This window comes from Homalodisca vitripennis, chromosome 4 (assembly GCF_021130785.1).
Source record: "Homalodisca vitripennis isolate AUS2020 chromosome 4, UT_GWSS_2.1, whole genome shotgun sequence".
Lineage (NCBI taxonomy): Eukaryota > Metazoa > Arthropoda > Insecta > Hemiptera > Cicadellidae > Homalodisca > Homalodisca vitripennis.
The window spans coordinates 43491976-43517652 of record NC_060210.1 but is presented as its reverse complement, the minus strand read 5'-3'; the positions used below and the strand labels follow the sequence as shown (position 1 = coordinate 43517652).

The following is a 25677-nucleotide window of genomic DNA, read 5'->3' as shown; positions in this document are numbered from 1 at the left end:
CTGTGTTGCTTTTTAACTTTTACTTTGTTTCCATCACATGAGCAACTGAAACAATAGATTGCAAACAAACCAGTTTATATTTTGTTCGTCTTAGGTATGTAGAGTATTGCATTGAATTACTGCAGTTTAGTTTGAAATTGTGTTAAGTTAGTGAAAAGTGTTTATAATGGCTGATCCTTAAAGAACAAGTGATATCAGAGACATTTGTAATCAGTGTTCTGAATAAAGAACAGTGTTTTGGGCTCTGCAGTTAGAGAGTAAAACATGTAAAAGTGTAAACGAAATGACATGAAACTCAATGCATTATTCCATAATATCTGATTAAGTATCTCTAACAATTTCAGTAACATTTGAACTTCATTAGACTTATAGTCCATATTATTCTTAGTGGAAACACCTATGACGCCATACATAGACATGTAAAAGTATACTTAGTTCAAAAAGAGTCTACTTCCTTTTTTATATATCATGACAATTTTTAAGAATTTTATAATAAAATAAGTAATTAATGTCAAAATAGACTGATCTTAAAGAAAATGCTTTTATTTTTCTGTTTAAGTCATGAGGCACATGTATATAAATTTTTCTAGAACGTAGGAAAGTAGAAACACAAATTGTAGTTCTAGGGATTGTAACCCTATTGTTCTTTAATGTTGGAAAAACAAATATACAGTTTTTTTAGGGGTTACAACCGTAGTTAAACTCTTATGGTAAGTTAATTTTCATAACAAATCTTTAACACATTCACGATGACATACTCACTGGGCTTTGGTAAAGCGCGTCGTGCGCCCAGTGGGGTACATGTTGCTATGCATTTCCTTATTGCGTGTTTATTGTTTGACTTTGTCTTGGTGGTTTTGTAAATCTGATCCCATGCATAAATAAACACCTCAGATTATCATGTACCCCGTCGGACACAGGATTGCTCAATTCTTAAGGTAATTGAATTTCTAGGCACCCCTTGGGTACACGGAGAAACATATTGCAATAATTTTGTTTGTGCTAAATTATGAAGCCTACTTACTTTTCTCACTATAATTATACGTTTACAATAAAAACAGATTATTGTATTTTGCCATTATTATTGAAAAATTCTATAGCAAAAAGTCCGGAAATAAGCTGTTGTTGAGAATGTTTTAATTTATCTGTTGGGAGCATAAGACTTAAGGTATGTTTGTCAAATTTCCTATTCTGTACTACATTGGGAAGTTACAAAACAATATAGTTCTTCTGAAAGTTGTAACCCTATTTCAACCCCAATGGATGGTTAAACTTCATAAAAATGCTTTAGTTTTTCAATTTAAAAAAAAAAAAAAAAAAAAAAAAAAAAAAAAAAAAAAAAAAAAAAAAAAAAAAAAAAAACAGTGTTTGGCAGTATGTTTGGTTCATACTGTGCCAAATTTCAACTCTCTTAGATATTGGGAAGTTTGAGAATTAGTAATGAGCGAGTGAAGACTTTGCCTTTTATATTATTTTATAGAGATTATTATGTAGCAACTCCAAATAGGTAAAACATTGCCAATTTGTGTTTCTTTCTAAAAATGTAAGTTATAATGAATTTCCTAAAATAATCTCCAACATTATATTCGTGTGTTCATAGTAAAATTTGTCTCAACTTGGCTACTCTGGATACTCTGCGAATGTAATATTATGTAATCTTTATATATATACAGACATGTTTTTACATTTATAAGTAAACATTTTAAACTGTAACAAAAAGAACATTTATTTTTACTGCTTGAAGTTTATGTAGATTAACTCTCTGATTCTTTAAAAGAAGATTAATATACATGGTATACATTTTAAAATTGCCACCATTTGTATTTCAGAGCGAATAAATTTACAGGAAAGTTTAATTAGGCAACTTAATGTTTTGTTGTTGTTGTTTATTTGGTGTTAGGAGGAATGGGAGTTATAGGAGTAGGAATAAGTTACATTTGCTCGAAATAACATTTTTAGCTTTTATCAATACCGTACCATTAAATAAACACAGGAATATCTGATCATACTGGGCAGGTCTGTACTATAAATTGTGAGAGTAAAAGAACCCCCTTACCTATTAGTGAGCGAAGAAACATGAGTAATAATAATCTCCTTGAATTAAAGCGGTTCCTTGGCCAGCAAGATTGGGCGATAATCTATAACACAAATGATGTAGAGGAATCCTACAACAACCTAAACAGGACTATGTCACACGCAATAAATATCACGTGTCCGCTAATTCGACAAAGAAACAAAAAGCCCAAGCACATTCTAACAGACCAGACCGCAATGCAAATAAAGAGAGAATTCCTTAAAGCTCAAGAGTTATATAATACTACGGGAAGTGAAAACTATAAAAGAATTGCAGCACAGCTCAAAAAAGAGTATGATCTGAGGCTGAAACAACTAAGGCGGCAAGATCACATAGATGCAATATCAAAAGCTGATAACAAATCAAAAGCACTATGGCAGATTATAAATTCTGAAAGAAATTCAAAAGAAGAAAAAACCCTACCCTCTTCTCTAGACATTAATGGACAAGAAATCAAAAACCCAAGACTGATTGCAGACCACCTTAACACCTTCTTTACAAATGTTGCCAATGAAACGCTTCAATTGAGTGGACAACTTGACGAACGAAAGATATTGCCAGCTGAAAACCTGAACATTCCAACCCTAATACTACATCCCACCAATAGACAGGAACTAGCAAAACTCATCCAATCTCTAAAGCCAAAAAGCTCCGCTGGCTACGACAATATCTCCACAAAACTTGAAAACATGTAAAGAAGAACTGATTGATCCCCTAATGGATATTATCAACAAATCATTCAATTCAGGAATTTTCCCATCTGCACTAAAAATAGCCAAAGTTTATCCAAAATACAAGCAGGGACCCACTACTCAAACAGCCAACTACCGCCCGATATCATTGATACCCACCTTCTCAAAATTAATTGAAAAACTTGTGCTGTCCAGACTCATACACCACCTATCAATTAACCAGCTACTGACACCTGAACAACATGGTTTCCTGCCAGGCAAATCAACAATAACAGCACTGATAGGTCTAGTGGAGTTTTTGGCTGACCAATTGGAAGACGGAAACACATCCACTGCCATCTTGCTTGACTATAGTAAAGCTTTCGACTGCCTTAGCCATGACCATCTCCTATCAAAATTGACTACTCTTGGGATACAAGGACAAGCTCTTAACTGGTTCAGAAGTTATCTCACCGGACGAAGACAGATGACTGAGGTGAAGTACACAACCAGGGCCAAACAACATCAGGGCTGCAAACCGTCACCCGAGGAGTGCCCCAGGGATCTGTGCTCGGGCCAGTCCTTTTCATTCTGTACACCAATGACTTCCCCCGATACATGGAAAACTACAGCAGCACAGTAATGTATGCTGATGACACTGTGCTCCTACTGAGTAAAAAACAACAAGAAGACCTTGAAATAGCTGCTTATACTGCCGTCAACATGGCAGTACAATACTGTCATGGTAATGACCTTGTCGTGAATGAGAAAAAGATGAAGCAGCTAGTTCTAGGAAGGCATAAAGACACAACTGGAAGACTGCCTGAAGTGGAGGAGAGCAGTACTTCAAAATATCTCGGGGTGGTAATTGATGACACACTGGCATGGACCCAACACATAGACTTTCTTTGCAAAAAGCTCAGTGCGGGACTATATGTAATACGCAGGATGAAACATATCAGTGACACCGTAACAGCTAAAACTGCCTACTATGCTCTCTATGAGACTCATCTCCGATATGGAATAGTAGTCTGGGGAGGCACCACAAGGGGCAATATGCAGCGGGTACTTGTCCATCAAAAAAGAGTCATCCGCATCCTTGCAAATTTACAAGCAAGAGAATCCTGCAGGCAGGCTTTCCAGGACTTGAAGATTCTCACCATAGTTAATCTCTATATCCTGGAGACTGTCACGCAAATACACCTCAAATTCCCTGAGTCTATTGCAACTGGAGCAGACTATCACAACTACAACACCCGCCACGCCTTGAATTATTGCCTCCCTGTACATCATCTCACATCCACAGAGAAGAAGCCGACATATGCAGGGGCAAAGCTCTGGAATGCCCTCCCAGAAGAACTGAAGAAGACAGAACGACAGCAGTTTGGACGGCAACTGAAGCACTGGCTCCGAGAACACCCTTACTACACCCTCAAGGAATACTTTGAAAGAACTGACGACTAACAGATTGCTTTTCTGTCTTGTTTTCTTATTTATGTATTGACGCATGTACTATTCTCTAAGATTATGTAACAATAAAGAACAATTATAACAATTTAAATTGTGTCAGTTTATTTTTCTAGGTTTTACAGTTTTAACAATTATAAAACCCGTAAATTCAGAAATTTACTTTAAAAAGTAAAGAAAAATTCCTGACATTCTTAAAAGCTAGAATAAAAGATGTTCCACTCTATTTTTAATTCTAAAACCAAAATTCATAAAAAACTAAATAATTGGTTAAGCAATCTCTGGACCACTTCATATGGATTGACTGAACTATGGAGTGACTACATAATTAGCAGTAGCAGCAAGATGATGTCAAGACTTCACTTGATACGAGGTGTGATCAAAAAGTTCCAGGACTGAATTTTTATACATTTATTCATACAACATACAGGTTATTCGAATTTGTCTCCTTCAAAGTACTCCCCTTGGGAAGCTACACACTTTTCCCACCGGTGTTTCCACTGATCAAAGGCCCCAGAAAACTCTTCTTTTGTAAAGGTGTTTAGCAGCTCCGTCGTTTTTTTCTTTAATTTCGTCAACTGTTTGAAATCTTCATCCTTTCAGGGGTCGCTTGAGCTTCAGGAAGAGAAAAAAGTCTGCTGGAGCCAGGTCAGGTGAGTAGGGGGGCTGAGGAATGACTGTCATTGTGTTTTTTACACAAAAGTCACGGATAACTAATGCAGAGTGAACAGGAGCATTGTCATGGTGAAGAACCCAATCACCACTTTGCCACAGCTCAGGTCTCTCTCTGCTCACAGCATTACGCAATTTTCTGAGGGTTTCAAGATAAACAAAACGATTAATTGTTTGACCTTGTGGAAGGAATTCATAGTAGACGACACCTTCACAGTCAAAGAAAACCGTAAGCATGACCTTCACATTTGATTTGACTTGACGTGCTTTCTTGGGTCTTGGAGAGCCTTTTGATGTCCATTGTGATGATTGGGCTTTTGTTTCCACATCGTAACCAAAAACCCATGTCTCGTCTCCCGTAATGACATGATCCAAGAAGCTTTCGTCGTCATTTGCCTTTTGAAGAAGTTCCTTAGAAACATGAATTCGGTGTTGTTTTTGGTCAACAGTTTTGGCACAAACTTTGCTGCAACACGACGCATTTGAAGTTTTTCAGTTAAAATTTCCTGACATGACCCAAATGAAATTTTACACTCTTCTGCCATTTCACGGATTGTTAGTCGACGGTCTGATCGTACGAGAGCGTTCACTTTAGCAACATTGTCATCATCGATTGACGTTCAAGGGCGTCCGGAACGAGCATCGTCATCTGTGGATGTTCGGCCATCTTTAAACCTCTTGAACCACTGATGGCAGCATGATCAGCTTAGACATTCTTCACCAAAAGCCTCTTGTAACATCAAAAAGGTTTCAGAAAAGTTTTGTTCAGTTTCACACAAACATGTTGCTCTTCTTGCACATTCATTTTCATTAAACAAAAAAATAGCCAAACTCTATAAAACTAATCTCAAACAAACTGTGCTAATGTTACTTTCAGTGATGTTATGATTGATCTGCAAACACAGCTGTGTTACTGTTGAGTCAGGGAATACAATGCTGCCAACCGCATCGCTGTGAGACATTGCATTCCCATAGTATATAAAAAGTCCTGGAACTTTTTGATCATACCTCGTATATAACATTATTCTAAACCATAAGAGCAATGCTAACATCTGTAATGGATTTTATTGCAGTATTAAACTATTGACATGACAACATTTTGTAGCAAGGGGGTTAAATGCAATAATTTAAATTGCTGTAGTATGTGATTAAAACCAAGCTGAACGACTACGTGTATGGTTTTAATTTTATTCAGTTAAGGAGTCATATTATTGGCTATTGACAGCTCTTTTAAACTACAATTTTGTGTGTTTCAGCTGTAAGGTATTTAAAAATGTGCTCTACATATCTTTAGAAAAGGTTTTACATTAATATTTATTGTAATAACTAAACTCTTTATTTTAAATTATCCTTTTAATGGTTTTTAACAGTATTAGTATGTGTTAATTTTTACGGATTAGACATCTTTCTTTTGTGAAATATATTAACCTGTTCATTAAACACTTTTAAAATCTTCTCTTATAGTATGATCTTTTCAGTTAATATAACAATTATTAACAGAGAAATATTGTCTAAAGGCCTTCTTTGGAAGACATTGCTGAAGAATGGGCACATGTCCCATCATTTGGCAGTGTCACTGGAAAAGAATGTAAGAAAATGAGCACCATGGCAATTACTGTCGATGAAGCTTTCTGTCATCTGCGATCTTCAGAACTTCCGACTATTGAGGTAGACACCATTGAGTGTAATCAAATTCATGCTTTTTGCTCTGCTTCAAACAAGACATCTGCATTTTACTAACAACTGCATATCTTTTGTTGGATTATTAACGACAGCTAAACACTTAGATTGTCAGTATCACCTAATTATATAAATATAGCACATTTCATTTAAATATGCTATCTCACCATTTCTATGCTATCAGAGTTCTGGAAAGTCTAATTTTGTAAAGAAGATTCTTTCTACAACAGTGGCATTTTAATGTGTTAAAGAGAGCATGCGTACACACTCCTGTTGCCTAACAAAGGAGTGTGCCGGTTGGCTGTTGTCTAACTCCGAAAGAATAAAATAAATTCATCAAATTTTTGTTATTTCTTTTATTATGCTTTATTTATTACATAATCATATGTTTATATAAAAAAATTTTGCCAAAAAGTTCAATTAGAATTCTTTTTCCATATGATTAAAATTTAAAATTTAACGAATAGTAAAACAAAAACACAAAGTAAAATATTGTAATGTGTAATTATTGTAATACAATCTTTGAAATACACAGTTGTGTCAAATAAGATAAAAAATAATATAAAACTAAAACTAAGATAAAAGATAAAACTAACAGAAAAGGTTTATCTGAGTAAAAATCTAAAATATTTTCATAGTATGAAGAATATTTAAATATTGATATATTCATAACTGGAAATACTCCAGCCAAGCAGCTAGAGTAGAATTTAACAAGATATGTGACCATGAGGTGCCAGCATGCCTGTACTCACCGGGGAACAGACTTGACGATTTTTTGAATTTTTTATGGAATTGTATGAGGTTATTCATTTCCTGCTGGGTCAAAATCATTTGTTTTTTTGACATTAATCAAAAATTAAGAAATCTTTATTGTCTTTTAGCACTTATGGCAATGCAATGGACAACGTCACTTTTTCTTATAATGAAATGGCCTACTCCTATCACGCCTTTAAAATCCCATAAAACAAGTGTAATGATTAGACATTTACAAAATTAGGTAAAAGTAAATTTTATACATACATGGTAAATGTAAATAAAACCACAATTTGCTCATTAAAAAGAAAATTAAAGTAAATATGGTGTTAGCAGTATCTCGTTAAATATATATAACATATATAAAACATTATACACAGTATAAATTAAATAGTAAATAAATAACAATAAATAGATAACAGAACTATAAATAAAAAATAACAATAAAATAAATTTAACAACAGTAAATAAATAACAGGAGATGTAACTATTAAATAAATCTTAATTATTCAAAAATTAAAGTACTAATACCACAGGTTAAGTAGTCATTTAAAGAATAAAATGTGTTATCAACAAGCATATTACTTGTAAAATATTTAAATCTACTAATAGACAAATGCTTTTTCAGGAAGTTTATTAAAAGTTGAATCCTCGTATAGATAAAAGTGCCTTTGGTTTTCTCCAATCGAACATTCATCTGTTCAAGCATATTTTTTTCTAATACAGTAGGAGTGTATTTCTTGTCTACTAATAAAACTGTCTAATCTTTCTTTGATATATCAACATTTTCCAAAACCAGTTTATTTAACTGTTGGTTTAGGTTTCCAAAACCAATATTTTAACAAGAGATAAACACTTAATATTTTTATTATAATAATACTTTTTGTATATTCTGAGGGGGAAAAATAATAATTTTTTGTGTGAAACCTGAAAGTATTGCCTGTTTACAGACTTGTCACAATGGAGCAGACAGACTCAGGTGGAGTGCCATGTTTCACTGGCTGCGAGCGCCACCTAAGTTGGACTCAGCTCTTAAGCCAGAGTACGATTTGGTCCTGGCTATTACCCAATGTATGTATAATTCAGTTTACAATATCCAGATGGAGGTGTATTGTTAAGTCTTTTCATGTTATATAATGTATTATTTTTAAAGATTGTAAATATATTCAAAAGGGTTATAGTGTACATATTGTGTTCAATATACAGGGTGTCCAGCAACCATTCGAACAAACTTTGCCACATTGTTCAGCAGGCCAAAACTAACAAATAATGCAATATAACAGGTGCCCTATTTCACTTCATTTAGCGTCTGTCTGTATGTGTTTTTTGGGAAAAAAATTACTACTCAAAAACCACTTAAGATACAGAATTCAAACTTAACAGTTATGTTAACCTAGTGTTGGTCCTTTTCAGTGAAAACAATAAAACAAATATCTCATTGCATTTCAAAATGGCGGCCGTTCAAAATTTTCAAATTGTATTAGTTTTGAAACGGCTACTTTGACAACAAATTCACCAGGATAACTTTTTTTAGCATATTGTATTACCAATTCAACAATTTTTGTTTCAAAAAGATTGAATAACAAATAACTGAGTTACAGCACCAAACGTAAAAACAGGTTAAATCCATGCATTGCAAGTACATACAACAATGTAGTGGATTTTTACGAATAAACTTTTTAAGGTTCTTTATTAAAATATTGAACAATTATTATAACCTAAAAAAAATATTACTATCATTTTTGTTCCATTTACAGTAATCAATGTGTTACACACACACACAAATAAAAAAAGAAACAAACTATTCACAATGCTCTTAAAAAAAACAATAGCATAATATTACATGAAAACAGCTGACCAACAATCAGCAACCAAATCAGGTGTTTTAAATGAAGAAAAACTAATAAACAAACTATCAAGACATTGTTGAGCAAGTCTATGTTTTGAACGTGATTGTCACTGTTTGAATGTTCTGTTCTTCTTTGTTATTCCTGTTAGTTTTTCCTGTTAATTTAAATTTCTTATATTACTTTGTTTCTTGTACGATATGAACCGTTTTACTTTTGAAGAGTATGCTGATATTCACTTTGTGTACGGACTTGCTGGAGGCAATGCCAGATTAGCTAGCAGATTGTACAGAGAGCGCTTTCCAGATAGGCTGCACCCAGTTCATAGCATCTTCAGTGCCGTTCAAATTTGTCTTAGGGAAACTGGACATTTGAAAAATAATGTTGTAGAACGGGTAAAATCCGTACGGACTGTTGATTTTGAAGAAGAGGTTTTATTATTCGTAGAAGAAAACCCCTCCACAAGCGTTCGCGCTATTGCTCATAATTTGGATGTATGCAAAAGTTCTGTGTGGAAAGTGTTAAATGAAGAACGTTTGTGCCCTTACAGACATCAGAAAGTACAAGCCTTAGAACCTGCAGATTTTCCTCTCAGGGTAGACTGCTCTCGTTGGTTCCTTCACAAATTAGTTGATGAACCCGATTTTTTAAGGTATGTTCTCTTTACTGACGAAGCGTCATTTACTCGAGATGGCATATTTAATAGCTGAAACAGCCATTTATGGGCTGAAGAGAACCCTCATGAAATTGTGCAACGTAAGTCAATATCTGGGCTGGAATAGTAGACGGATATTTGATTGGGCCACACATTATACCAAACAGATTGAACGGATCTGCTTATGACCTACTTATGAAGTTTTTTTGAGGGAAACCTTACCTGAGCTGTTGGAACATGTTCCTATTGAAACTAGACAAAGAATGTGGTTCCAACACAATGGAGCACCGGCCCACTTTTCCCTGACAACATTTGAATGAAGTGTATGGAGATCGTTGGATTGGACGTGGAGGTCCCGTCCCTTGGCCTCCACGGTCACCTGACCTCACACCCATTAATTTTTACTTGTGGGGACACATGAAGCAATTAGTGTATACCACTCCCATACAGAATGAAATGGATCTAGTAGCTAGAGTTCTTGAGGCTGCTGCAGTTATTCAAGACAGTAATCCTTTTGAAGGGGTGAGAGAATCGTGCTTACGACGCTTCAGAATCTGCAACGAGTTACAAGGACGCCACTTTAACAGACAGACGCTAAACGAAGCGAAATAGGGCACCTGTTATATTGCATTATTTGTTAGTTTTTGCCTGCTGAACAATGTGGCAAAGTTTGTTCGAATGGTTGCTGGACACCCTGTATAAAGTAAACTTGCAATAACATTTTGTAGTACAATATTAAATATTTTAGTAGGTCGTATTTTATAATATTTTTGATACAGTTTTATAGAGAATGATTATGTTTGATAAACTCTTAAGTCTCAGCGGATAATACATCCAGAAGTTTATATTTTGTCCTATTGGGTCAAAACCAAAATATCTGATTATTATTGTTTTTTAATCCGTGTTATTTCATGTACATGCTTGGTCTTAAATATATAATGAATATCATTGGAAATCTGTTAAAATTACAAATTTTTCTAAGTCTTCAAACTGAAAACATGGAACTCTTCCACAGCGGTGTTTATATGGGCTGAAGAAAGATCTTTCTTGTTTTTTTAAATTTTTCAAATGCGTATTAGATTCATTTTGGATGGAAATTAATTCCGGTTTAATAAAATCTCAACAATCAGCTATTACTTTCACATCTCTATCATGGTTTTTTTTTCAAAATGTTCTAAATATCAATTTTAACTTGATATCCCTTTGAACACCAGATATAAATTTCTATATTTCCTCCTAGCATGAAATTAGCTTCAGATAAGGTGTCTTTTCCCTTTGGAAATTCATAAATTAATGTTTATAACTAAAATGATTGCCTATTGTGCTTTGTAGTACTTTTTAAAACCAAATTGTCAATTCTTTTGTTTATTCCTTCACAAGCCTCTTTGCATTTAATCGGACAAGTGATATAATTTGGCAGTTGTTCTTTATTTAAGACATTTTCCAAAATAAATTATGTTTTACCTCTTGGTGCTCAGGCAGCTTCAGTTGGACTGATGTTGTACATTGGCGCATGGTACAGACTGTGTACAAGCGACTCACAGGCTCTAAACTCGACTGTCCACAGTACGGCAGCCATTGGCTTGAAATCGGCTTCCAGGTCCGTACACATGTATTGTTGTTTTGTTATATAAACATTATGTTATAATGTTTAGCTTAAGAGCTGCAAGTACTGGTGGCCATCATTATTGTAGCCCCATAAGAACAATGTTAAACCTCAAGCACTTATTGTCTTTATTTTCGGTCATAGAATTAGAAAGTTATCTTATTTTAAGATATTGATTTAACACTTTTTTGGATTTTCAATTATTTTATTAGTTTTGAGAACAAACTCTTAATATTTTTCTTTTATAATTTAAATATTAAAAACACAGTGTTATACAACAAAAGCTGTTGGATGCATATTAATCATATCTTTAGAATTACACATCAACTACAATTCTACAATAAAGAAGAAGAACTTAATAGTGTAAAATTATTCTTATAAGGTAAAACTCAAGGTAGTTTCACTGCAGTCAAACTCTTAATAGTGAAAAAAGTGGAGTGCATGCTTAGTATTCTTTGATTCTAATGTGCACATAACTAAACAGGGCAGTTGATTTAAAAACATGGAATGGATGATTTTTATAACATTTGGCAAGTGATCACAAACACTCAAAGAATACAACAAACAATAACAACAAATAATTTATTAAAAGCCCAGATGGAGACATAAAGTAAATGTAAGGACATAGCAAAGGCTTTACAAAAAAAGCACTGTGGTTCGAGGAACTCGAGTAGTCCGTCTGTATGGAAGTGGATGTTAAGATAGATGTAACAAAACAAAAGGACACTATCAGAGCATTGACTCAAGGCTTATCAAATTAAATTGAAGTTTCAAATTAAAATAAAGTAAATGATTGGATCAATTATTAATATTCTTCTAACAATATACAAATATAGTACAGATATTAAATGTTCCATAATTCCATAGCACATTTTGCCCTTCACATTATTCAACACATGCACTAGATATCATTGATTTGCAAGATTTCCCACCCACAAAGAAACCGTGATCAAACATATAATTTTAAATCTATCTAAGAGTATAGTATGTGAATGGAATGAGATCTCTAATGAACTATTAAAATGGTCAGTTGATACAATCTCAAATATATTTAATGAATTGATAAATCAGTTATTATATGAAGGTATTTTTCCTAATCTTTTAAAGCTATGTGAAATTCATCCAATACATAAAAAGTGTTCATTTTTTAAATAGGCAGTTATTGACTGATTTCTTTTTTAAGTTCAGTTTCAAAAATGTATAATAATAAGTTCAGTTTCAATTTTTTTTTTTATAAACTGGAATTTTGAATCTAACAATAAATTATGTAAAGAGCAGTTTGGTTTTAGAAAACATGTTAGTACACTAGCAGCTCCACTCTCTTTTGTCAACAATACCACTGAGGCCTTGGATGAGTCACAGTATACTGCAAGTGTTTTCTGTCACTAATCCAAGGTTTTTGATTATGTAAACCATGCACTGCTACTAACTGAATTAGGAAGAATGGGTGTTAAGGGTACAGCTCTTATGATATTACAATCTTATTTTGTGAACCATAAACAAAGGGCAGTTAAGGAAACAGGATTTTTCCGGACATTTGCCATCGTTCAGTGAAACAAGAAAACAGTAACACTACGTTTCGAGATCTGCAATCTGGTCTCTTCTTCAGGTAAAGAACTAACCTAATACATAATTACAAACTAGGTTAAAATAAACAAATCTTACTAAAGCGTTGTAATTAGTTTGTAATTATGTATTAGGTTAGTTCTTTACCTGAAGAAGAGATCAGATTGCAGATCTCGAAACGTAGTGTTACTGTTTTCTTGTTTCACTGAACGATGGCAAATGTCCGGAAAAATCCTGTTTCCTTCACAATCCTTCCATCGTCAAAAATAACCTTCAAACAAAGGAAAGGGCAGTTGTCATAAATAAATCAATAAAAATTTTGTTTTTATTGGCAGAGGTAAAACATGGTATATGTCAATGGTCAGTTTTAGGCCCATTATTATTTCTTGCCTGTGTCAATGATCTGCCCAATTACATCCCTAGAAGACTCAAGAGACCTTTTGTAATGAACAGGTTCATCTTTGTTGCCAGACTCATCTTGTGGATAAGATCTTATGAATGGATGAAAAACATACTTTTGGTGCCAATGAAAAGAAGGTATTCTAAAGTATATTATTCAGCAGAAATTTATTTAAGTGGTATTTTAATTTTTGTAATGAGTAATATAAAATTAATACTTTTGCATAATACAAAGGTAAAATGTGGAATTTTCATAGGTGGGTTTGTGACACTGTAACATGTATTTGAATAGTGATTATTATGTCATAAGTATATTACCCCTAATGAAGGTAAGAAGAAATGAAGTAAAAGTTAAACTCTAAGAACGAAATCCAAATAAGGATATCTGTAATTTATGGATCAATTACTGTAACTAAGGTGCTCAATTCATGTTTTGATTATCTTAAATGACTGCACTATAGCTAATCTTGGTTGTGCTGCATTTTCCTGATTTCTTAATCCCTACCACAATAATTATCTGTAGACACTATAGTAAATGAAACCTATATTGTGAGCAAGTGACAACCCTTTTCAGTCCAGGTAATTAAGTTAGAATACCAGACTCGGGAGTAAATACTGTATTTACTGATGTGTCTACATGTTACCACTAAACTGTTGCAGGCTAAACAATTGATATACTAGCTAGTTTAAAGTAATCAGTATTTGTGTGATGCCATTGATTGTTTGCAGGGCTCTGACCCCAGCAAGGACTTGCGAGGGGTGGGAATGCTGGGACTGGTAAATTTATTATATCTAGCCACTCATTCAACCACCCACACGCTTGCACTGAAACTCTACAGTGTTGCCAACTCTGAGACCCAACCATTTCCACTTGCTGTGCTCAGTCTCAATGTGTCCAGCATAGCTGTCAATGCCCTCAAAGGAGGTCGACTGAACAAGTATGTTATTTTGTTTTGAATATTAACACTTTGTACCCTGGGCCCTTAATACATGTTTCGGTGTGGCTCCCTGGGGGTTTTATGATGCTTTTAAAAAATGCTGTGTTATTACAGTAATTATGTTACAAACTCATACTATATATCTTTTTAAAGATAGAGATACATAATTTTTTTAAATGTATACAAATATAAAGTTTATTTTCAAAATAAAATTATTATATAATATTGAATGTTATGTAAAAAATACAAAAAAAGCTTTTGCTACATAGCTTGTTAGTTCAGATAGTTCGCCTTAGTGTGGTAATTTTGAAAGCACAATGGTCTGAATCAAATACAGGATCTCGCACATTTTCGTTTAGATCGTTCATAAAATCAATATTTGGTCCCAGGTGTGTATCAAAATCATCGTCACTTTCCGACTTGGAGTCAAACAAACAAAAGATCGTGAATTGCATCACTTTTGATTTCATCACCCATATTATTTAAACTCAAAAATAATAAGTAAAGAATATAAAAGAAAATCAACGGAAAGTCGAGAAGAAAGAACAAAGCGAGTGTAAATACGAAACAAAACACACGGATAACCTCACATTGCTTGCATTTACCTTTACTTCATTCAGTAAGAAACTAAAGTTCTGATTATTTACAAACAGTTAAATTCACATTTAGAATACATTATAATAATATTTGCTTCAGTATTTGTCGACAAGATTTGTAGAAAACTTAGTAAGACATCACTAAGACTCACAACAATACACAACGTGAAACACTACAAAGCAAACTGACAGTACCGACGATCAGCCGCGGCGCCTACGATCAGCTGTCTAGACTCGCTTGTAGTACGATGAAAAATATACATATTTCATTACTAAAACGTGACCCAGGGATCTCAAAACCAACAAATACGAACTTAGACAACCAATGAACATAATCAAAATGTTTGAATCCAAAAATAAGATGACTGAGCTAAATAATACAATTAAATAACATGACCCGAGCTACACTCGGGTGCCAGTAGCAGGCGCTGCCGACTCGGCCCGACCTATAATCGGGCTCAGGGTACAAAGTGTTAAGTTTACAAATATTGTAAATTATATCAGTATTTGTCCAAAAATTCTTAAATTATTTTTTTGAATGAACCATAATTATTTGTACATCTAGTAATTACAAAAGATGATTCCAATTTATACTAAAACCAGACATAGAAGCTTCACAAATAAAAATGTTTGCACGGCTGGTGGACAGTATTTAGCAGGTACAGACCGTAGCACCGTGCTTGGCGCGTAGGGAGGGAAGCGAGCGAGAGACTCAGACTTCTCCCCCTACATTTCCCCTCCCGTGCCGTCGCGGTAAGACGTACAGTCCACTCTGTTCTTTGCCCGTTCCAAACTCCTTATAGTCAAGATGACGCATGAATTCTGATGACAGCCAAATTTAATATAATTTGACGTATACTTTTGTTTATTCCACATACTATTAGATACGGGTTTTTACAGCCATAATTCTTTTTAGCCTACCGGTTTTCATTAGCAAATCCTTGTAATGATTTAAACTTTTAACCATGTATTTTACAGCACATTCTTACTAATTAAATGCGATATTTAAAAACATCAAACAAAAACTTATAAAAGTGTAAATTAAGCGTTTTACTTAATCGCTTACATTTACAGTTATTTACAGTTTTCCTCCACTTGCAGCCCATTAGTCGCAAGATGCGGCTTACACTGCTTTTAGATCCTGTAAAATCTTGTAATTCTTAACGTCAATCAAAAACCTGTCAGAATCGGCTTCGGCTTTCATAACTTTTGCTACATTAGATACTATTTCTCAAAAATTATATTCACTAATTTTGAACTAAATAGTTCGTTGCCTTGATCAGCCATCACTAATCGCTAAAATAATACAACGTACTGTCGCACATAAACAAAACAATCACAATTGTCAGACACTACTAAACAGAACGAAGCAGCAGAAGACAGACTGAACGAAACGAATGCGACCTGTGACTGTACTGCACCATGTGGCTGGGCGAAGAGGGGGATAGGCTTCTCTGCGCATGCGTCAGCCGCACGCCATTCACCAAGTGGCTATCTGTAGCAACACAGGTGTACATAGGTGTGTGTGTATGTATAAATATACAGAGTGTAAATTAAGTCCTGATGATTCAAAGACAACTTCTCTACACCATTTCTATCAAAAGTTATTGGTAAATAACCCTTACATTGTAATGCCACCTAGAAAAAGATACCTCTTACCAAAACTATGTATACCACAAAGATTATGTACTACGTAAAGGGATTAACTAGGTACCTCAGTCTTATGCATGCAATATATTATGCATGCATTGTGTTGATATGCGCAAGTCCACAGTCAAAGTCAAAATATATTTAGTACATTATCATTAAGATAAGTATAGTGTCACATTAATAAGACATTAAAAGATCTTAAAGTTAAGGCGTCAAGAATTGCAACAGTCAAAAAATTCAAGACATTGGCATTGCCCCTACAGATTATTATTTTTTGCGTTATTTGCCCATAATGTATGCTAGAAACATCGTAGAGATGATTTATTCATGCCATTATGTTTATTTTTAATTGAACTTTAAAAGGATGTTTAACAAAATATGGGTTGCAATTTGAAAAATTAAAGTTACTACCTTTGAAAAGGGGGGGAAATTTGTTTATTCTTCAAAAAATCCAAAAATGTATTTTAATAAGTATGGTGAAGGTTGTACATCAATATCTCAATCAGTTTGGAATTTACATCTAGGGGTATCAGGACTTAATTTACATCCTAAAATGTAAGAGGGTATTTGCCCTTAACTTTTGCTAGGAATGCCATAGACATGTTTTACTCATGTCATTATGTTTCTGTTGAATAGATCTTTAAAATGACGTGTCACAAGATAAGGATTGGAATTTGAAAATTTAATTTTACCTCCTCCTACTCTCCTTTTTAAAAGGGGGGAACATTTTTTTATCCTCCAAAAACTCCAAAACAGTATTTTAACAAGTATGATGAAGATTGTACATTGATATCTCAGTCCGTTTGGAACATATTCAGGTGGATAGATGGACATACAGCATTGGTATTGACTGTTATTCTGTGTCCAGTAAATTCTTGGTAGAGGTTGCACAGGCAATTGATTGGATGATTAATTATTTTACTTCTTCAAAGAACAAAGATGTCCAGACGAAAGAGTTAAGATTGAGCAAAAAATTGAGATCAAGGCATTGTAATCAAGTTGCATGATAGGTTTAAAAAGTGTAGTAATAGAACTTAGAAAACAATAATTGCAATAGAAGTTCAATTTGAAGTGTGATACATATAAACATTTCATGACATAATTGAGTTTGAACCTAATTAAATGTTTATAACTGATTTAGTTAAGTTAGGTTACTGTGTAGAAAGACATTTACTATTCAATCTTTTATTGTTTTATCAGTTTGATTTATTACTCTGTTTGTTATCTTCACAGGGAATGTAACGCTAGGCACTCCGTGTTTGATGTTATCAACCTCTTCTACACGGTTGTTATCAACTATATTTACAATGTGTGGACGACTGAACATAAAACACTCAAGGACTCTGGAATATTACTCAAAGGTAGTAAACACTATTTTAAGCTAGGGAAGTGATAGAGTTTTACTATAAGGAATCTTGGTTGGTTCTTTGTATCAGAACATCTTCATGTGAATCATATACACGTGCACAAATACAGATGGTTTTTCTTATACCTGAGTTAATTAAAATAATTGTTTTGAATTAAACAAAAAATTTAATTTTTGTTGTATTAATTTTTGTTAATTTTTTCATATAAAATCTGCTATTTTTGCAATGAAAATTCAACTTACATATGACAAATTTGGTAAAACAAACAACTAGACCAGTAAGCAGTTGATACACAGAAGAACTATAACATATAGAGGCGATGTATGTATCAGTGCATCTAGTGTAGAATGGAAAATTACCAAAACGTTACTACGGCGATATATCACTCACACTAGTGCCGTGTGTTCTAACTAACATCCATGAAAAATAAGAAAAGCATGCATTATGTTAAAAAGACTGAAGAATGTTCAAAGTTATTCTTACATGCGAATGAGTTTACATCCTTGATAAAAATGAAGATAGTGGACCTACCATAACATCCAAAAGAAAAACTGGTTTTATTAGATTTATGATTTCCATAAACAGTGACCTTGAAATGTGTGAGATTTTCAGTAAACAATATATACAGTTAGACTACCTTCCATTGTACAAGGTTAGTCAAGATCACATTGAGAGAGTTTTTAGGTACGGAAAAATCTTGTGGAGAATCCAACAATAATTCTACTTGTAAGCAATTAGAGACTTCTCTGTAAGTAATTCTTTCTCAAGAGGATTTTTATCTACAGTTAGCACTACTGAAAGTGTACAAGTGCTAAACACAACTGTAATGAAATAGCAACAAGGAATGAATTACAAAAATTATATGAATCAATGTTTGAATCCCAAGTAAGAAAGATTTCAAACCCACATTGATAAGAAAATGTTCTATCGAACTATCATTAGCTAACTGACATATCAGTAAATATTGTTAAGTACATTGCATACTCAGGTAAGAATGATAAAAAATACATTGTAAAGAATGTGCAGGAGTCGTTATATAAAATAACTTTGCAGAGAACAATCTTGTGTTAACTAAAAACAGAGGGAGTTTAATTTAACCTCTTTGTGATGAGTATGACCAAGTGTTTAAGTTAAACAGAACTTCAGGATTTAAAACCCAAAAGTGAACCCTGTTTCATAATTGATTAAGAACGTTTTGAGATGATGTGATGGCCAATGTCTTAGCTAATAATAAACAACGCTTTATAAGTCAATCATTATTTGTTGTTAATTTTAACATTAGACTATACTTTAAATAAGAATGCATGATTTTGCGATGGGCAGAGCCAGGAATTTACTCTTTCAGTGGATTTAACACAGTTAATTAGAATGACTTCAGGACTGAAACATTGTTAAATACTGTACATTAACCAATAATGAAAATGAAAGTTAAAAATTATCTCTATAAAGTGAATAGTATCTATAATTTTCACATAGCGAGTAACTTTCCTATTATTTCGTCCATGACAAAGTTTTAAATAAAGAAGTAAACTCAATTTTTTACATTTTAACTTTTTTCTGTCATGCTTAGATTAGCATGAAATTTATAACACGTGAATATCCTGAGAGAGTTGAGATATTTTTTTCGTCACACCACCACTCTAGGCTCATGCACATTCCAGCTGTTACACAGTGTGTTTGAAATGTGGTCAATATAGAAAAAGTCATAGCATTTTTCATGTTCTCTACTTCAGCTCAATATGGTGGATCTGGTTTCAATTCATACACACAGTGTTAACTGATAGGACATCACTGTTCTATGTTGTAGTTCCTCTATTGTTTATGCATATTGTATTTTATTTAATGGAAATTACCAGTCACAAGTACCTTGATGATTCATAAGGACAAATGATTAGCTACTCACTCATAAATAAGTATGGTTTTTTTCCATGCACATATTATTTTCATTGCAGCCAATTGAATTTTATTGATCAGTTAGAGTTGTAATAAATGTGTCATATACATATTATATAATGAGTAAAAAAACACACGGAAAACTTCGTTTTAATCGTGAAAAAATCTTGATAATTAGAAAAGAAAATATACACAAATTGATTTGTGGCATGTTTTTTGTTTTTCTCTTACGATAAAATATGAGAAACCTTCATTGTACTTAGTTCTAAAAGGACCTTTGCGTTGCTTCCAGAGTGACAGAATATTCAGGATTGGTAAAGTTGTGTCATGTTGAGTATGAAAAGTAATAAAACCAAATTCATAAGTCTAACACTTCATTTATACTTGAAGAAATATGTTAGACACAAAATAGCAAACCAACAAGTATTAACTAGTCAACAATGATTATCAGTATCTAATACAGTATCAAAACCTGTCTTGAATATTGTATTAGTCAGTACTGTTATAATTTACAAATAGAAGATAAGAAAATAAAATACAGTGAAATGTAATTTGTTCCAGATGCAGAACGTTACTGTACAAGCACGTCAGGAGGTTGCTAAGAGAACTGCCAGTAGCATTGAGCAAACATCAGTGAAATGTAATTTGTTCCAGATGCAGAACGTTACTGTAACAAGCATGTCAGGAGGTTGCTAAGAGAACTGCCAGTAGCATTGAGTAAACATCAGTGAAATGTAATTTGTTCCAGATGCAGAACGTTACTGTAACAAGCACGTAAGGAGGTTGCTAAGAGAACTGCCAGTAGCATTGAGCAAACATCAGTGAAATGTAATTTGTTCCAGATGCAGAACGTTACTGTAACAAGCACGTCAGGAGGTTGCTAAGAGAACTGCCAGTAGCATTGAGCAAACATCAGTGAAATGTAATTTGTTCCAGATGCAGAACGTTACTGTAACAAGCACGTCAGGAGGTTGCTAAGAGAACTGCCAGTAGCATTGAGCAAACATCAGTGAAATGTAATTTGTTCCAGATGCAGAACGTTACTGTAACAAGCACGTCAGGAGGTTGCTAAGAGAACTGCCAGTAGCATTGAGCAAACATCAGTGAAATGTAATTTGTTCCAGATGCAGAACGTTACTGTAACAAGCACGTCAGGAGGTTGCTAAGAGAACTGCCAGTAGCATTGAGCAAACATCAGTGAAAGCTGCAGATAAAGTACTACAACTATGCTTCCTAGTGATGTGCCTTTACTTTTCTGTAAAATGTAAGGTATTAATTAATATTTGTGTACTATATTTATGTATTTTTTGTTATGTACCAATGTAATAAAATTACATACAGTACAAGAACATAAAATGAATAGCTACACATGAGGATGTGTGTAATAAGACTAAAACCTGGAGCAAAAAAGATGATTAGTCTAACTTGCACTGATAAAGTTTCAAAAACAAAACCTTTTGCAATAAAACAAATTTCATTCTTATACTGTTTTGTTAATTGTATCATAGTTATAATGGTAAGAGACTGTTTAAGTATAAATTAAGATAATATACATTATCAGAGGATAAAAACAAATTTAATATGGCAACATAATTTTAAATATTTTGCTAATGGCTGCTTCCGCTGCTACCATCCAGCCTACTGTTAACAAAAAATGTAGTTACTGTTGTCTAGAACTAGTAAAAGTGTTATTTAATATTGTCAACAATGTTTCTTTTATAATTATATGATTACTTCAAGAATTAATATTCTTTCTAACAATGTTAGACGCTTTGAAAAGTATGTGTTTAAATACTTGATTTGTTTACATAACCTTATCCTTAGACAACACCCAAACCAAAAATTAACGAATATTTCCTTAATAATAATTTAAATAACTATTGAGAAAGTAGGTGGTGAAATTCGTTAAAATTAATTTCCTTTGTTACAGACTTTGACATTCTAGTCATATGAAGTAACCAATATTTTGTGTATAGAAGTTACACTAACTGCACATTGTAATTGCTATCAACATTCGGTAATCCCTATCTTTTCAATGGGAATGTTTCATGAAATATTATCAGAGATAATATCTCATGATTGATGTTTTCTCAATTATTGTACATTTGTACTTTCACTGTTCATTGAACAATAACAAGAGGTTTTACCCTTTTAAAGTGTAATTAAAGATAAAACATAACTTCAACTAGCAGTTTAAGATTCTTGCTTGAGAACTTTAATGTTGAGACATTTAACATTAGAATAACAGACATTTTGTAATGAATTAACTTTTTGAGGTGAAATAAGTAACAAAACATTCTACTCATATAGACCTCTACTTGTTTTTTATAACAACAGAAGTAGATCATACAATGAGTTTCCTATGGCATGTATTCAGCCAATTAAATATAAATATTGTCTAAAAAACCATAAATTATAAAATCATATAGTAAATGTACCAATGACGTTTTAGTAGCAAAAAAAATTAATCAAAATCTATATATAATATATCAAAAATTAATCTTAAAAATGAAACAGAAAAAGTTTTAGAACTATTTGAAAATCTGTAAAGTTAATTTTTAAAGTACAAAAATAAATCTACTAAAATAAACAATGTTTCTTTTTCATTTTTAAGAAATATAAAATAATGGAAAAAGTCACTAAATACAATTAGTGATACAATTTTAAAAGTCAATGTTCAAAAATTCAATTAAAACCATTCAAATTAAACAAAACCTTTTTGAAAAGCTTATGAATCTTGGGGGTTTTTTCAAAATTTTATGAAAAACATTTCTAAAATAAAAAATGATTTTATGAAATACTCAAGTTCGTCCTGTATAAAATAAAGCATGAAAAATTAACGCTGCCAAATCTATAGTTTTTTATGCTTAACCTTAAAACCATACAAGAAAAAATTTTAAAGAGATCAATGAATTACTAAAATATATTTTAACAAATGTTGGTGTCTTCTTCATTATGTACTTTAAATGAAAATTAATTATTTGAATTTTTAACTTAATTAGCATTGAATTACTGCAGCACACAAATTATAGGGGATTCATATAAATTATATTCAAAAGATATTTTAAACAAATTAAGACAACAACAATCAGAAAATTTTTTATTGATTTTTTATAAAATTTCTTTGTATTATAATGACTAAGAAAAACGACGACGGTCCTAAATGACGGTTCTATTATGAATCGTTTAGATATTAACCTAGAGAGTTAATTAAGATTTTTCGTAAATGTCAAGTCTCTTTAACACAATCTATTAACCTTTCCAGCGTTATTGACGCGGATCCGCGGAGGGCCACTACAAGCTCAAAACGTTATTGCCGTGGATCCGCGTTTTTGCATTCTTTATTTTCTTACTGCTATGTTAGTTGAATATTTTGCTGTTAGATGGTCCTAGTCGTCATGCGACATACAGACGGGTTGCCCTGCCTCGAATTCTGTTACAATGGGAGTGGCAGTTGCTTCTAATTGGCCAAACACTGTCTAGCGGGCGTGGCCCCGCGCCTTTCACAAAGTCATTGACGGGAGCTCCCGTCAAGGCATCTAGCCAGTTGTTAGTGAGAAGCGTCCGGTACACGCATATGTATTTCGGTTATCGCTAATTTTCTGTTGTGTCTTATTCTTTTTAAAGTAAATTATTCATATTAAATACAGCAGTTTCCAGTATTTATTTAGTGTTTTTTACCATTATTCGTGTGAATGGCCTATCCAGACGATTCGGAATTTGAAGATTTGGTAATTCTGAGCAATTACTTGGTCAACCCCAAACTTTTTAATATTTTACTACGGTCATAAGGATGTTATCACAAAGCAAGAAACATAATTCAAGCCCTGCAAGGCTGTCCTACACGTTGCCGAGCGATAAGAAGGTTCAAAGTCCACGCGATAACAGTGGCTTGCGGGAGACGCGTGGAATGTCAGTTGTGACAGCCCGCCACTAAATAAACACTCTTTGTCTACTTTTGTATTTTTCTAATTTTATTGGTTTGTAATATAGTATACGTTTATCTATAAAACTGTGTTTCATTCCCATACTTACTGAATAAATTATAAAAATATTAGTGACAACTACACTGCTATTCTACGATATTCTCAAAAGTTAAAAATTATCCTAGGTAATCCAAAAAAGGCTAAACGAATTTTATTTACCGTTAAATAACTCTATTTTGACATACAGAAACGAAAATAAATTTAACTTTACACATTGGAAATTTAAAAAAATTGTAACTTTATCAAAGATCAGGTCTAATTTTTCATGACGCTTAAAGGGTTAAAGATGATGCAATTATCATTCTTTTTTTGTATAATGTAATTTTAAACAAAAGGTAATAATATAGGTAATATTCCATGTGATTATTATCTGTACCCACCGACAAACCACCTAAAACTTGGTCAGGGAATGCAGACTATTGTGACCTGTATTCTGTAGTTGTTTTAATAATTAGTGTTGTGTTTAAATTTGTATTAAGTGCATGTTTTAGAGTTATTGGAGTTGACACACAACATGAATTATGCATGTCACAATGCTCTGCTATGATTTGTTCATTTTAACCTAGTTTGTAATTTATGTGTTAGGTTATTTACCTGAAGAAAAGATCAGATTGCAGATCTTAAAACATAGTATTACTGATGTTTTTGTTTTACTGAACGATGGAAAATGTCTGGAAACATCCTGTTTCCTTCACAATCCTTCCATTGTCAAAAACAAACTTCAAAGTGCTCCCTCTCAAAAGAGTTCATTCATCTCTCATTACAATAGAAGTGATTTAAGTTATCTGATGTTCTTTTTTGCAGTTTGCGATGACTTTTATTAGTCTGAAAATGTTAGAATTCAAACAAAGTTTGATCCAAATTATTTGGAATAATTAAGTTTCTACTATATATAAATTTATTAGGAAAATTGAAATATTAAAAATTAAAATGTAAGGGTACATAATTTGATTAATTTGCTAATGTAAAAAGTTGTATTTTTAACTTAAAAATAAAATAGAAACAATCTTTTCAGGTATTTTCACCCTGTTTATTATTAGTACACTCTATAAGCAATGTTACAATTGTACATCAAATAATAAGGTTGTAAAAATAGATAACACGTCTTACAAAACATTATTTTTTGAAGGTTCATAAACCATTAGTGCATTTCATGAGTAAAAACAGATATTTATTATGTAAGATTCTGGCAAGGAATAAAACATTTTTAAACAATAAATAAATCATAACACGTACCAGAAATGACTACATTACCAAAAAATTTTATGTAAAAAAAATATAATTAACATAATTGCAGTTTTCAAAACCAGTTTATTAAAAAAAAAAAAAACTGTCCCCAGCCAAAATAGAAATCATTGTGCAAGACACCTGAGGGATAGGTTTCAAATGACAACCATCCAAATCCCATGAAGGGGCATGCACCATCAGTGAACTCAATATCATGTTCAATTCTAGAAAATGTTTAATCTACAGATTAAATAGTTTTGTAATAACCTGTGGATAGTTACGCTTTGCTCATACTCAGCCAAACCCAGGGGGGAACATGAATCATCATCATAAATACAGCTTCGAATGCAAGATTTCTAACCTAAAAGTCTTTATTCTTGAGATATTGTGCAGATAGACAGAAGAGAAATTTGGCTGGTTTCCAAATTAACAGGCTTTCCTAACACTCAGCAAATTTCAAGTATATTACAGTAGAGCATTGATCATCCAAAACAATTGGTGCAGGAGGTATATGGATAATATATGGATAAAGTTTAGCGTTTTTGATGTGGGAATGCAAAACACGTTATTAATCCAGATATACATACCATTATACATTTTAACGATAGATTTTAAGAGAAAAAGGAAAAA

General features: G+C 32.8%; 1 protein-coding gene across 5 annotated transcripts in view; it reads left to right on the top strand.

Moving 5' to 3' along the window:
• LOC124359226 (ELMO domain-containing protein 3-like) overlaps window positions 1–25677 on the top strand; it is a 35829-nt gene that overhangs the window by 5085 nt on the left and 5067 nt on the right. For 2 of the 5 annotated variants that reach the window (XR_006922129.1, XR_006922130.1), the window contains exons 2-7: window positions 6402–6552; window positions 8268–8388; window positions 11298–11419; window positions 14120–14328; window positions 17808–17935; window positions 20959–21098. Coding sequence is in view for 3 of the 5 variants with exons in the window: in XM_046811792.1 (XP_046667748.1) it covers window positions 6402–6552; window positions 8268–8388; window positions 11298–11419; window positions 14120–14328; window positions 17808–17935; window positions 20677–20753 (808 nt within the window). In the remaining 2 variants the exon portion in view is untranslated. Of the gene's footprint in view, window positions 1–6401; window positions 6553–8267; window positions 8389–11297; window positions 11420–14119; window positions 14329–17807; window positions 17936–20395; window positions 20474–20676; window positions 20912–20958; window positions 21099–25677 lie in introns of those variants that run through there. The other 3 variants (XM_046811793.1, XM_046811792.1, XM_046811794.1) reach the window with 3 other exon arrangements.